The sequence below is a fragment of the Pseudorca crassidens genome, chromosome 8 (assembly GCF_039906515.1).
Source record: "Pseudorca crassidens isolate mPseCra1 chromosome 8, mPseCra1.hap1, whole genome shotgun sequence".
Taxonomy (NCBI): domain Eukaryota; kingdom Metazoa; phylum Chordata; class Mammalia; order Artiodactyla; family Delphinidae; genus Pseudorca; species Pseudorca crassidens.
Window position 1 is genome coordinate 60,396,505 of NC_090303.1, and position 14,986 is coordinate 60,411,490.

General features: G+C 44.2%; 1 protein-coding gene across 2 annotated transcripts in view; it reads left to right on the forward strand.

Annotated features, from left to right (window-relative positions):
- The first annotated feature begins 4,920 nt into the window (after positions 1 to 4,920).
- CHN2 (chimerin 2) overlaps positions 4,921 to 14,986 on the forward strand; it is a 325,963-nt gene continuing 315,897 nt past the window's right edge. The window contains exon 1 of one of the 2 annotated variants that reach the window (XM_067746621.1): positions 4,921 to 5,645. In XM_067746621.1, coding sequence (XP_067602722.1) covers positions 5,597 to 5,645 — 49 coding nt within the window. In that variant the 5' untranslated portion in view covers positions 4,921 to 5,596. The remainder of the gene's footprint in view (positions 5,646 to 14,986) is intronic. The other variant, XM_067746620.1, reaches the window with a different exon arrangement.

The following is a 14,986-nucleotide window of genomic DNA, read 5'->3' on the forward strand; positions in this document are numbered from 1 at the left end:
ATAATTTTTGTAGCTTAAAACCTTGTCCCAGCTAAAATGTAAATGTTCCAGGGAGGAGGAGAGGCATCTTACTGTAGGATGCCCCAGGGCAAGAATGTAGCTCTCCTCTTATCTTTCTTCCCAGCATACTTTCTTCCTAGCATACTCCGTGACACATGGTGAGTGCTCAGTAAACATCACTGAGTGAAGTGGTGAATGCATAAATGAGTGAAAAGTTAGAGAACAAATCCCTCTGATACTTTTATGAAAGCAAACTTCGATAATGAAAGCATAAAGCCAGAGGTACCCCAGAAGACATGAAAAACAAACTCACTGCACACATTTGCCCAGAGTAGGCTTAGAGCTCTCTTCAGTTTAGTTTATCCTAGATTTCTCTTTGGACATAGAGGGTAGAAAAGATTTTTGTTATCTAAAATGTCAGGGAACAAAGCCAGAGATGAACTGTGGAAGAATGCATATTCAGTGAGTTTTTGAACTCTATCACTGAATTTCTGAACTCTGATTTTTTTTTTCCTTTAGAAAGAAAGAAAAGCCTTCATTTCTCTTTTTCTCTCTCAATACCTCTGTCTCTCTCTTCCTCCCCACTTCTCTCTCAAGTCAAAGAGGTTGTAGCTGACAGCCATGCCATAAGTGTGTGCCTGATCTCCCAAGTTAAGTGGCAAACAGGGAAACTCGGTGTTACCCCGGACCCCTCCGCATCTCAGATTCAGGAACACTTGTGCTTGCGGCATGTCGCCACTAGGGGTCCCCAGCGGCAGGCGGTGTGAACTGGGACTTGGGTAGCCGAGGCGGCCTCCTTTGTCTGCACCCCAGGTGTGGACTCCTTTTGTTCAGAGGCTGGGCTGCTACCTGCGGCGTCTGAGCTGTCTGCTCCAGTCACCCAGCCCTGGGCTGTCTGCGCACCTCTTCGGAGGACGTGCACTGTTTCTCAGCTTCTGCCTTTAGTTACACCTGACGTTACCCCGGAAGAGCCAGTGTTTTCTCTTTAACAGGACTAGGTATCTTTGCATTAGAAACACGGCTTAAACTGCAAAGGGAAATATTTCTCACTACAACAAAGAGTATATCTATGTTGAGAAATTAATGGCAAAAGGACCCCTTTTCTATAGTAGAGTATTTGCCATAAAATATTTAAAACTAGTTGACAAATAGCCCCACTCTTCTCCCGAAAGATGGCCCCTGGATTAATCTTGAAAGTCAGGAATGTTTCATTCTATGCTTAGCAAGGAGAAGAGGAATGACCTTCACAAACACCCCCAAGTGCCTGAAATGTGGGAGCCCAGCTCCAGCCACAACAGCCGCATGTACCCTTCAGTGTTTTCACGTCTGCCTTTAAACTTCAAAGGAAGGAACAGTAAAGCAAAAATAAACAAATTACAGTAACAGAAGAGCGCCTCTGTAAACAATAAATTACAGGAGTTGTAACAGCTGGTGATGGGAGTGGGGGTGGGGAATGCAAACATTTGCTCCATGGAAATTTATTCTTGTTTTCACCATCTTAGTTTTTCTTGTTCACAGCAAAATAGTGGGTCCTTAACATGCCCGTCAACTTTTTTGTGCTCCAGATGCGTCACTCATCACCTAGTTGCTCAGTGGTCACAGCTACTGATGTGAAAATTAATTGGTGTACATGAGAACCATTCATGGATTCATTTGTTCCTTGGTTTACTCACTTATTCCACAGATACCCACTGAGCACCTATTGCGTGTAAAGCATGGTAGAGACTACAAAGGCCGGCCAGACAAGGATCTTACCCCCCAGGAAGCTTTTAGTAAAGTAGGGAGGTCAAATATGTTCCACAATTGTGACCAAAGCAAGACAGAGCATCTGCCATTTGAGAGGTGCAGAGAAAAGACTATAGGAATTCAACAGAAGGAGAGCCGATTTCTGGCTTGGGGTTCAGGGACGATTCCCCAAGAAGGTACATTCTTCTTGAACCTTCACGGTCTGTAGGAGGTCCAGCAGGGAGGGATGGGAAAAGGCCAGTGCTGGCAGCCCCAGCGGTTAGGGGGCGAGGTGAGGCAGGGTTACGTTTGTGACAGGGACAACAGGAAATATGTTTGGAAAGGGAAGGTGGGAAGGCTTTAAATGCTAAGCTAAGCACGAATGCTAGGTTAAAACAAAATGGTAATTTTTAAGCCTAAATAGACTAAGTTATCAAGACTCCTTTCATCCCATAAGTACTTTACTCTTTGAAGAAAGAAGGTAGAAGTATCTTTAAAAAATCCCTACTTCTCAAACAGACTTAAGATCTTTGTAGCACCAATATTTCCGTTTTTACCAGCAGATAGGCATTACCTAGAAATAAGGCCGTACATGAGTGAATAAAATATATGAATGAATTTTCTTATTGCTTCATTTAGAGGAATGCTTTGGAAGGTCCACAAACAGGTTCCTGAGCCTACTGAGGAGGTTAGCATCTTGTTTCCTCTCCCTTCTGCTAATATATTGATATTAAACATTTTTGCAAGTAGCAGCGAGCCATTAAGCCTCTGAAACTAAGTTGATGGTGAGCGATCATGCCTGCTGAGTTTTCTCTGTTGGTTATGACTTTAACAATCCAAGTTATTGATTAACTTTCAGATTTTAGTACTGAACCTAGAGCTTTCCTTTTGTTCTTCAAAATAATGGACTTCAGAGTTTCCGTCCATCTCCTACCAATTAGCTAAGCCTCCCCAGTCATCCCGTTTCTACTCAGCAAGCGTATTTGTTGGTCTTGTATTCTTCTGACCTCTGGACCCAGTGGAAAAAAAATTATTTTCCATCTTATTCTACTTTTGTACACAGGGTGCCTTGGGGTGATGCCTTCACAGCAAGTGTCCCTCTGTCCCTTCATCTGTCAATTGGGAATAAAAAAATAATCTACTTCACAGGGCCATGCTTTACTTTCTCTAACTAAGGACTGTAAAGCTCTATGAGGGTAGATATCATCATCCAAACTGCAGAAATAGAATTTGACATCCCTTTGTGAGACTTCTGAGTGATGAAACCTGTTGGCATATTTCTTGATTTGGGACAAGAAAGATACAAACCTTGGGCCGAAGATGAGCATTTCCTCTGGTAGAACAGGTCACTGCTGATTAGTTATCTCCAGTTATCTCCAGATGCAGTGGAGAAAGCCAAAGTTGTTCAAATCATAGATTCCATCTTTCAAGTAAAAAATTTACAATCACTTATGGAGCACAAACTGTATACCAGGTACACTGTGACTTTACACATCTCATGTCATTTAATTTTCACCACGCCCTACATTATCAGGAGTTTGGTTGGGGGTGGAGAAACTGAACCTCAGCAAATGTGAGTAATTTGCTCAAGGTCCCACAGCTAATAAGTGGCAGAACCAGAGTTTGAATCCAGGTGTAGTCTCCTTCAAAGCCTAGAGGGAGACAGCCCTACTAGGTGACATAGCCAAGTCAGACAGTCCACCAGCTAAAGATCTGGAGGGATACATTAAGCTGCATCAAGGCTGCATTACACAAAGAAGAAGAAGAATGGAAGGGGGGCGGAGTGGAGGTGCTTGGGTCTCCGTATACCAGGCTGGGATGTTTCAAGTTCCATGTAGATGAGTGTCAGGAGGACTCAGTCCAATGTGACTGGAGAGTGCTCCGGAGCCCTCAACTATTCTGCAAGCTGCATTAAAAACAAAACAAGGGCTTCCCTGGTGGCGCAGTGGTTGAGAGTCCGCCTGCCGATGCAGAGGACGCGGGTTCGTGCCCCAGTCCGGGAAGATCCCTCATGCTGCGGAGCGGCTGGGCCCATGAGCCATGGCCGTTGAGCCTGCGCGTCCGGAGCCTGTGCTCCTCAACGGGAGAGGCCACAACAGTGAGAGGCCCGCGTACCGCAAAAAAAAAAAAAAAAAGAGCCTTATTGGGAACATACACTGGGATGGCATCCTGGAGGGAATTAAAAAAAAAAAAAAGTTTAAATCAACTAGAAAATGTGACATGGGTGCATACTGTGATTATTCAACATTTATTATTCACTGTGTGTTAGGTGCTTGGTTGAGGTGGACCCCCTAGGATTGGCTGCTGTTCCTGTGTCACTCCTGATAATTTTTAAATTGACTATGTCCTTTTAACCATGTTTTTAAAAATTGAACAACCACAATGTGAACAATTTCCACTTTGCTACATAATGAGAGTACTTTCATTCCTTTAATGTTTGCTTTTTCCTTTGAACTAACAATTTCTGTTCAAATTTCACAGTTTTCTGTGGCTTCAGGAATGAAAGAACCGATTACCCTGCTGGGAGCGTGAAATAGACTTAAAAAATCTGCATGATATTTCCTCCCAGTGAAATTAATTTAGGTTTAAATACAGGAGTAAAGTACACACCTTGTGCCAGAGTCTCTTTCTCTCACACACCTGAGTAGTTCCTTATCCAGAAAGGGCACAATTGGACCTGCTGCTAAGTCTTAAGTCTTTTGTGAAGATCCTTTGCAAGACTGCAGTGTGAGAACCTCTTTTTCTTTGACACCCGGCTTTGTGTGGGCCTGATGGCATATCTGGAACGTCTCTATTTCTTTGAAGGCCCAGCTCAAAAGCCCAGTGGACCTGTCGGGCACTGTCCATGGCTGGGGTACTTAAGAGCAGCCGGATTGGCTTGCCGGGTGTTTTGAGGGTATTTTAGGAAACGCACCTTCTTGCAGGGCAGGAATCCTCAGCTCCAGAGCGACAAAGGACAATTTGGAGGGGAGTGCAAGGAGCGCTCCATAGCCGCTCTGGCATCCCAGGCCCCCTTACGCCTAGCATGGTGTCCTTAGTGACCCCGCCTTCGCCCTCTGGATCGCACCCCGGCTGTCTCGCTGCTCCCGAGTCCGGGCGGGCGTCGCGAGTTCCGCCACCTTCCCCCACGCCCCACACCCGGTCGCCCTCAAACCTTTGGAGCCGCGCTGCGCACCGCAGCCATGCTCACCCCGCGCCCCCCAGCGGCTTCCCCGGCACCTCGGGGTCCGGCTCCCCAGGCCAGTGTCGCCCCGCCCTGCAGCCCACAGCCTCCCCCTCCAGCCCCTGTCGCAGGAGCTGTCAAGCCCGCGGCAGCTGAACCAGCCCCCGAGCTCCCGCGTCTCCTCTCCTTCCTTTGTGTGCGCGCGAGCGGAGTTGGGGAGGAGGGAGAAGGGGGAGGTCGCTCTGTCTGTCTGTCTCCCGCCGCCTTTGCCCGGGCAGCTTGAAGTGCCGCCGGGGAGCCGGGGGGAGGGTGCGGGGAGCCGGCGGGGCGTCTCGGGGCCGCCCGGGCGCCCTGGTCCCAGCCGCGCGCTGGGGAGCGCGCACCGCAGCTGGGGCTCAGCTGGAGGCACGATTCGTCTGGTTCGGCCGCCCCTCGGCCTCCCTCCGCTCCCACCTACCCTCGACACTCGCAGAAAAGCGTGCGAAGGCGCCGAGAGTGACGGAAACCACAAATAAATAGCGGCGGCAGCAGCGCGTCATCTGGCGGAGCAGGAAGTGCAGGCAGAGTCCGGAGGCTGGTGCTTTCTGCGCGTCCCCAGGACTTTGCCATGGGCTGGGGGCCGCGGAGGCTGCGAGCTGCCGGGCCAGGACAGCGGCGGCGGCGTCCGCACCGCGGCTGAGCGAGCAGCGTCGCGCGGGGCGCGCGGAGATGGCAGCGTCCAGCAACTCCAGCCTGTCCGGCTCCTCGGTGTCCTCCGGTGAGTTTCAGCCCGTCGGGCGCGATTGCCCCGCTGGGTCTGTCGCCCGCTGCCCTCGCCCCGCACTCTGGGATGGAGAGAGCCTACCTGTGGCCGTCTTGCCCGCTCTCCCGGGGTGAGGGCAGGCGGCCGGTGTGACACTTGTTTGGCTGGCCAGCACCCTCGGTGCCCACAGCACCTCCGCGCCTGGCGTCTGACAGCGCAGAGGTGGGGGAGCGGGGCGCCCTTAGTGTGCAGACGCGGGGGTTCTGGAGATTTGGGGAGCAGCAGGCGAGAAGCGAACCGGGTAGGGGCGGGCTCGCACTTTCTGGCGCCGCTGGAACCGGGGCTGGCGGGGCGGGGAAGGTTAGGGTGACACTGGGCGCCCCAACCCGCTAGCTCTGGGGTGCCCGCTCCGCGGGATGTCCACATTCAAAGCAGTGGGGAGCAAACCCTCGCTTCTCGCAGACTTGATTTTCTTTGTTTGTTTCAGAAATTAGCTCCGTGGAGACCCACGCTTGGGGTATGGGTTTGAGATAGAGGTAATTCTCTTTCTGGTTCTGATCGAAGCGAGTTAGGGGACGCGAGGTCGAGCCAGCCTTTGACAATTTGCCCGTTTGCAAGTGTGTGTGTGTGTGTGTGTGTGTGTGATTTTCCTCTGTGGCCTCTTGGAATATGTTCTGTGATTTTACTTTCCAGGCATACATATTTTTTTTTTCAAGTGCGGCCGAGGAAGGAAGGGCTTCTTTCAGCTTTTCTACGTTGAACAGCGGGTCTAATTGAAGAGAACAAATTGCTAATGAATCTGAAGGAGTAGGAATCAATAGAAGCAGACCCACTGGATTCTGAGTATGACAGGTTTCTAATCAGGATGATGCATTAGGTAGAATTCTTCTACTTCGCTAGTCATTGAAAACTTTAATGACAAACCCTAAAGGGTTGGCTGATAAGACATTTAGTGTAGTTAACAGCATTCATGGGTCAAGAAGGTCTTGAAGTCCTAATGGAAATGCTTAATATATCAATATTAATTCCTATTGTGTGTGTGTTTTAAATTATTACCCAAAAATTAAACTCACAAGAAGAAACACTTTGTTGGAGGCATTGGACAGCAAGCCAAGCATTAAGGAACCATATCTCTAGATGTGTGACTAATTAAATCATAAATGCAAGGTGATTTGACTAAGGTGCAGTTGTGACGTGGAACAAGGTGATCACTTGAAAGCCATTTATTATCTTTTTTGGCAGGTTTTAGTTCCAGGGAAATAGCACTTCCTTTCTTGATCACTGCCAACTAATGAAAAGCACAGTGTTGTTACGTGTACGATGTAGTTGAAGTTTCTGGTAGTAGCAACCAATGGGGCAGAACAGTCATATCTTATTAAGAGCAGCAACAAGTTGACCGCCTGTGGTTTTAATTCTGAGAACTCAGCAAATGCTACAGCTTATTTTTAGTACCCCCAAACCACTGCTGCTGCTTTTCAGTTCATTTTGGTTGACTAACATTGAATTTAAAACACAGTGATGTTAGCTTATGATTAGCATATGGTTATCCCTCTCCGAAAATGGCCCACAAGAAAATGAACTGGTGGGGGAGAGGTGACGAAGGGAAAGAAGAAAGGATAAAGGACAATAAGGCAGTGTTATCACATGATTTACTGAAGGTATAAATTACAGATGCTGTGGCATCTGAATTTTCAGATCTTGATGAAAGATCGCCTTAAGCTTAAGGAATGTTATTGAAAACCTAACTCAGCCTTAGGAAGAATACATGGGTTTGAAGCAGCACAGTATAAGCTTTAGATGATGTTAATTGCTTTGTAGATAGAATAGAGATGCTTGTGATGGTTCTTTTTTCTGCTTTAGTTACCACTGTTTTAAATCCTAATGGAAACTGGAAAATTTTGCAAAAGCTTAAATTCAAAAAGTGGGCAGAGGTATATTTTTTGGTATGACTCAACCATGGGCCATGAGCTTATATTGGCTAATTCACCAATTAATCAGGCACTTTGTCTTGAAAAATTTAAGAGCCAGAATTCTCTTTTTAAAGCTCACCATCGTGTGGATCATGAATAATTCAGGTGACACAAGCAATTCACACCTGTGGGAGGTGTTGGGCAGGAAAGAATAGAGCCTGTTTGTGGTGGCAGCTGGGTTCTCTCAGGCAAAGGCCAGAGTCTGAAAAATTAGGACACTCCATCAATCTATTAATCACCGTTTTGGAGGGCCTACTATGTGCCAGGCAGTAAGTTATAAGCATCAGATTCAAGGAGGTTAAGTGAGGAAGATAATTTAAAGGATTCCTTCAAGTTCTGAAGTTCTGGGATTATTGTCCTTGAGTTTGGCTCCAGCAGTGGGTAACTTGGGGTAAGTTATTTAACTTCTCCAAGCCTCAATTTCCTCATCGATAAATGAGACTGATGCTAACAACAGGAACTATTTCATAAGAATGTCATGGGGATTAAGTGAGATAACTTGTATAGAGCGTTTAGCACAGGGTGTGGCACTTAATAAGTGCTTGGTGTGAATAAAGTTTGTTCCTTGGAGGAATGAAAAAGAAAGCTCTCACTGACTCAGACTTTAGGTACAGAAATAAGTCCAACACACATCAAGTCTGCCTCTTACCTTGCATGTTAAGTTTGGTCTTGCGGTTTGAGCTCCATTAAACAAGCATTTATTAAGTTTCTTTTAGGTTTCAGCCATAATCCCAAGTGTATGGAATAGAAAAATGCATCAAGATCCTTTCCCTCTCCATCCAGCAGCAGAGATGGACAAGCAAATAGCAATCTATTTTCCATTTTGATAAAATAAATTATGGGGAGGAGAGTACAGGGAAGAGAGTGATGACCTCAGTTGTGAGGGGTCAGTAGGGGTGACATATGAGTTGAGCCTTGAAGGATGAGTGGAATGTTTTCAAAAAGCAGAGCGCGGGAAAGGCATTTCAGGAAGAGGTAAGATCTTAGGCAAAGACCTGGAGATACGGGAGTTCATTGCCTAATTTTCAACTCCCTCCTTAGGGCTATTGACCTGTTTTCTTGGTGGTTCCTCTTCTCTGGACAGTTTCTTTCTGCTCAGGTAGCAATGGGTTTAGTGGCACAGCTCTCCAGTACCTTAGGACATACTTGGGCAATTGAGCACTGAGAAAGGAATGGTTGATTCTGTAGTGTCCAGGATATGGAGAGGTGAACTTGAATAGAATACCATGGGTTAAACCTCTCTTAGAGGAATAGCCTCTATTTCTGGGAGGTTTAGGTTTGGATGGATTTGTGTGAAGAGTAAAAATCTAATAATTTACCCATATTAAGCTCAAAATTATCTGATTTTCCTGAGAATATGTTCTTACCTGCTGTTGTTGGACCACATTACCCGAGCATCTCATTTATTCTACATTACCAGCTGAGTCACAACAGATGAAATAATCAGGTTAAAATTAATTTTTAAATACATTTTCTGAGAACTCTTTAGAAATGTGTTTCTGAAATATTCAATTATGTGTAAAAGAAATTGCTTTGGGGCTTCCCTGGTGGCGCGGTGGTTGAGAGTCTGCCTGCCGATGCAGGGGACACGGGTTCATGCCCCGGTCCGGGAGGATCCCACATGCTGCGGAGCGGCTGGGCCCGTGAGCCATGGCCGCTGAGCCTGTGCGTCCGGAGCGTGTGCTCCACAACGGGAGAGGCCACAACAGTGAGAAGCCCGCATACCACAAAAAAAAAAAAAAAAAAGAAAAGAAATTGCTTTGCCTTTGTTTTAATGATAACTGCTGGTGATTAAATTTCACAGGCACCTAGGTTGGCAGGAAGGTTTGATTACCTGTTTTATTTTAAATCGGGGGGGAAAAATCCCTATCCTTAAGTTTTTAATCTAGCCTGTGGTACTTGATTATATTCTGAAATAAACAGTGGTTGACTTGCAAAGTACTTTTCTTAATAATCATGAATTAGATTTGCTTTTATAATTGAAATAAGAACTTTTTGCATATTAGTCATGTGATCACCAAATGGGTAATTTCACAAAGTAACGAAAAAAATCAACTCAAGTAAAGTAATAGATAAAAAAGCTATGAGATGATTTCCAGTAACTGAACAAAGTAAAAAATAAATAATAAAGGGACTCCCGGGATAAGAAGTTGTTAAGATTTTGAAAACATAAACACACTGTATTATAGAAATAAAATCGACAGGGACTTTTGAAATTAAAATGCAAATAGAAAAAGGTAAAAATCAGTGTTATGTGCAGAGTCATTGAAACCGTAATTGGGAAAAGAACATTCCTGAATGGATTGAGGGATTTATTTTTCCAGATTCTATACAACAGTAATTGTGTGCCAGGTAAGTAATGCCATTTTCTGCTGTCAAACTGGTGTTGATCCTAGAAATGATAAATAGGAATTTTCATTACTTGTTATTGGCGAGTCACAACCAGCGGCATATACAAATCTTTCACATTCCTAGATGCAGAAGGCAAAATTGAACTACAGTAATGCTGCCAAGACTTATATACGTGTAATTAGAAACTCCATGGATCCAATACTACAAAACAGGGTATCTTTGTTGAAACAGACATTCACACTGAGAAGTCTTCTAGTCCTTTAGACTTCAGAAACATTCAATTATGTGTAAGCAAAATGGCTTTACCTTTGTTTTAGTGATAACTGCTGGCAGTTTAATTTCAGTCACCTAGAACGGCAGGAAGATTTGATCACCTTTATTTGAAATCGTGTGCACAAAAAAATTGCAATTTCAGAAACATTGCAAATATTTTTAAATTCACAATCTAAAAGTCAATCCCCTGAGAGAAATCATTCACTCAGTTGAAGAATATTGTTTTTTGCTGTTTTTCTGGTGACCTTTCCACAGCTTATTTTAACTTATTAGATTTTCACTGTACTTTGTGGTACCTGAGATGAACGCAGTGATATAAAATCTGAGAGAAAAGGAGGCTCTTCTTAAGCATGACAGCTTGTTTGCAGTGTTTGACAAAGGGCCACTGATTTGTGTACTTTTGTTAAAACTCCAGATGCCCCCCCCCACTCCCACTAACCCTATGAAGAGTTTTGAATGACCTTGACATTTGTTCAACTTTTGGGGGATGCAAACCCCAGGTATTTTCTGAGGCCAGTCTCTGTGGGGTTTAACTGAACAATGTGTTCTTTGCACTGCCTCCTGGGGCTTGGCCTGAGTGTCAGTCCTGCTGAGGGCCTTCTGCTGCTCTGCAGGGTCTCCTGTTTTCACACAATGGTGAAAATAACCGGACATTAGGATTGGAAAACCTATACATGAGCAGTGTCATCTTGGTATGGTTTGGGAAAGCGTTTTCTGCCAGAAGGTTAAGATTCCTGCCAAGATAGTTAGATATAAAGAAAGAGAAAGGAACTGAGTGATAGACATAAGATTAATAGCACCCAGCTATCATTCACCCATGATTTATCTTTTATGAATGTATTCACATTTCATGGCTCCTAAAATATGTCATTGAATTTTCAAAATGAATGGTTGGCTTGCCTCTCTCTCTGTCTCTCTCTTTCTTTCTTTCTTTCTTTCTCCCTTTTGGTTTTCTCATCAGTTATTATGTTGGTCACATTTCTATTTAGAGATGTTTTCAGAAACCCTGCCTTTGGTCTACTTTACTGTTAATAGTTTCCTAGTCCTCCAGGCACCTTGCTGCTTCTCCTTCCACTTGCTCAGTGGGAAAGGCAGCTACTGTTCTCACGTGGATTCTGGTCAGAGCATCAAGATGGACACCTCCATCTCTGGTGCAGGCTGGTGGGTGTGACAGAACACACTCATGTGTCTCAAAGTTACAAACGAAAGCAGAGGTTTATGTAAAGTTTCCATGGCTAGAGGAAAACCCAGTTGGAATGTGCTGAACCCACATGCAGTCTGCTCTGCCAGGGGACCCGTGTGGCTGTCCACTGGGGTCTGAGGCTGAAGATGGCATGTGTGCACTGGGGGAGAGCCATCCACCAGCTGCTTGTGCAAATAACCTGCTTCTTCCCTCATTTATTACTAATTGAACACCATCGTGGGGACCAATCTTCTAATATAGTCTTTAGAGTATGGCCTAATGACAGCATGGCCTTGCTTCAGCAGTTTGGCCTGTCAAAGTCACCCAACTTCAGCCCATTCACAGTATCACCTCCACAGTTTAAAGTGTTATTTTCAATCATCCAATGTCTTAGTTCCCATAGACATTCTCTAAGAAAGGTATTCAATTAATAACCTTATTTAAAATGTCATCATCACCTCAGGTCAGAGGGGACATTGATCAGATTCCTGGAATTGAGATATCGCCCACTCACTATGCAGACCGCCAATCACCCCATGCCTTTGGTGGGCCTGTGGAGGAGAGCATTTTGTCGAGGAGAGAGGCTAGATGCCAGTTGCCTGGCATAATCAAATAGATCTGAATTGATACAGCTACTATGGAGAACAATATGGAGGTTTCTTTAAAAACTAAAAATAGAACTACCATATGACCCAACAACCCCACTACTGGGCATATACCCTGAGAAAACCATAATTCAAAAAGACACATGCACCCCAATGTTCATTGCAGCACTATTTGGAAGCAACCTAAATGTCCATTGACAGATGAAAGGATAAAGAAGATGTGGTGTGTATATATATATATATATATATATATATATATATAATGGAATAATACTAACTCATGAAAAGGAACGAAATTGGGTCATTTGTAGAGATGTGGAAGGAGTCTGTCATACAGAGTGAGGTAAGTCAGAAAGAGAGAAACCAATATATATTAATGCATGCATGTGGAATTTAGAAAAATGGTACTGAATAACCTATTTGCAGGGCAGGAATAGAGACGCAGATGTAGAGAATGGATGGGTGGACATGGGGGAAGGGGAGGGTGGGATGAATTGGGAGATTAGGATTGACATATATACACTACAATGTATAAAGTAGATAGCTAGTGGGAACCTGCTATATAGCACAGGGAGCTCAGCTCTGTGCTCTGTGATGACCTAGATGGGTGGGATGAGGGGTGGGTGGGAGGGAGGTCCAAGAGGGAGGGGATATATGTATACATATAGCTGATTCACTTTTTTGTGCAGAAACTAACACAACATTGTAAAGCAATTATACTCCAATGTAAAAAAAAAAAAAAAAAAAGAATCAAATAGATCTGGAGAAACCGTCTGCTTCCTTGAGCTGGGGAGAGATCCCACCTTCTGAAATGTGTCTTCGTTAGATGTTGTAGGAAGAGCCATAAATGTGGAATCAGAAGATTCCGGACATTTAAACCTTTAACCAGGATATTTAAACCCTTAGCCAGGGCACCTACATCTTTTACCAAAGCCCTTAAATCCTCTGTCAGAGCCCTTAAGCCCTTAACCAGGACCCTTAAACCATTAACCAAGGCCCTTGAACCCTTTACCAAGGCTCCTCAACCCTTAACATAGGCACTTTAACCAGATACTTAACGAAACCAACTAGCTAGCTATGTGGTCTTTGGTGAAGTTAGCCCCTCTGAACCTTAAATGCCTCGCTGCAGACTGCAGTTGTGAGAGTCTGTTTCTGGAGCTGAGATGAGCATCGACAGAGGTGATAGAAGCATCCCCTCTACAGACCTGGCCAGCACGCCTGCTTATTAGAGGCCAGTTCTCTTTTCCCTGTCTCCTTCCCTTAATGTCTCTGAGCCTCAGTTCTCTTGGCTGTAAACCAGAAATAGTGATATCTGACAAATTTATCCCATGAGGTTGTCATTCCTGAAGTACTGTTTGGGAAAATGCATAGTAAACTGTAAAAGCAACTAACACTACTGAATGGCTGCTAAGTGTCATTCTGTTTACATTATCTCACACAATTTTCGCAATATTTCTCTGAGGCAGACATTATATCCCATTTTGTAAACAAAGAAATAGGTTCAGAGAGGGATGGGGCTTGGATTTGAGGTGATAGGATTAGAGCAAAGTCTTCCTAATTTCAAAGATCATGCTTTTCCCTCTTGAAACATAAGGAGTTGGTTCATTTCTATCTATTTACAAAGTTGCTGACATTAGAGTTTACCGCTGAAATCCATGCTCATGGTTGACAGAGAAAATATAGTTACATACTTGTGCTTTATTTTGTTGCCCTCAGTAGTTAGCCAGACCCTCACCTCAGTCTGACCAAAGCTTATTCTCACCAGCAATACGAACTGGGAGGTGTTATCACGTCATTACTCTTCAGAGTGAACACCCAGGATATTAGACTTGTGAGTATCTATACTTGAGAATAGTCTTGCAAGGTGAAGGGTATATAGGTATCCATTGTACTATTCTTGCATCTTTTCTAAAGGTTTGAAAATTTTCTCAGTGAAAGAAAAAAATTAGGCAAAAAAAGAAAAGTACTACTTAGCATTCAGTTGATTTTCTTCACTGGCATTTCAAAAGCGTTCCATTTTGTGTGAGCATATCAAGTCCTGTTATCATCTCATGAAACTCCCAGATTCTGAATCCTCAGGCAGCAGAATGTCTATTTCTTAGCTTATATCTTAAGTGAAAGCATAAAGGAGCTGAAATTACAGAAGCAGGTCAGGCAGAACACACGCAACAATTTCTGCCTGAGAATTGTTGGTTTTTTTCTCCCGACCTGGATTGACCTGACTTTTCACTGTAGGTTTGGACCAAAGAGGGGCCTTGGAGGTTGTTTAGAAGATGCCAGCATAGTATAAGCAAGAGAATCAGGGTCCAAAGAACTCCAGGAACTGCCCAGTGCCGCTCACCTAGTTGGTGGTGGGGCTAGAGCTGAACTGTAGTCTAGGATCCACGTTTCCAGAACATCATTCTCCATCCTCCTTCCTGGCTCATCCTAAAGAGTAGTTATCATCCTTAGAGAACTTCTCGCAGATGTTTTTTCTGTCTGGCTTCATACAGGCTGTTCTATTTAATTATTTAATATTTTCAACAAAGAGGTCATAAAGCGCTTTGTATGTTAGATGGGCCTTAGAACTCAAGGCTGTTGTGTCAACAGAGACAGAGACTTAAGTGATCTGGTGTCTGCCCTAACTATATATAGCTATGCTGTCCAATATGGTAACCACTAGACACATGTAGCTATTTAAATTTAAATTAAAAACATTCATTTCCTCAGTTGTAGTAGGCACATTTCAAGGGCTTAGTAGTACACATGGTACTACTGTGGTAGCTAGTGGCTACCATATTAGGCCACGCAGAAATAGAACATTTCCACCATTCTGCAAAAGATTCTGTTGGGCAACACTTGTAGACAGGGTATGAAGTTCTAAGACAGGGACTTTACTAATGTAAAATTAATTAGCTAAGGATAGAAAATTTGATAAAATGTTCACCCATTCTTGTGTTTGCTCCTTGTGCTGCTTGGGTTGGATTTTACTAA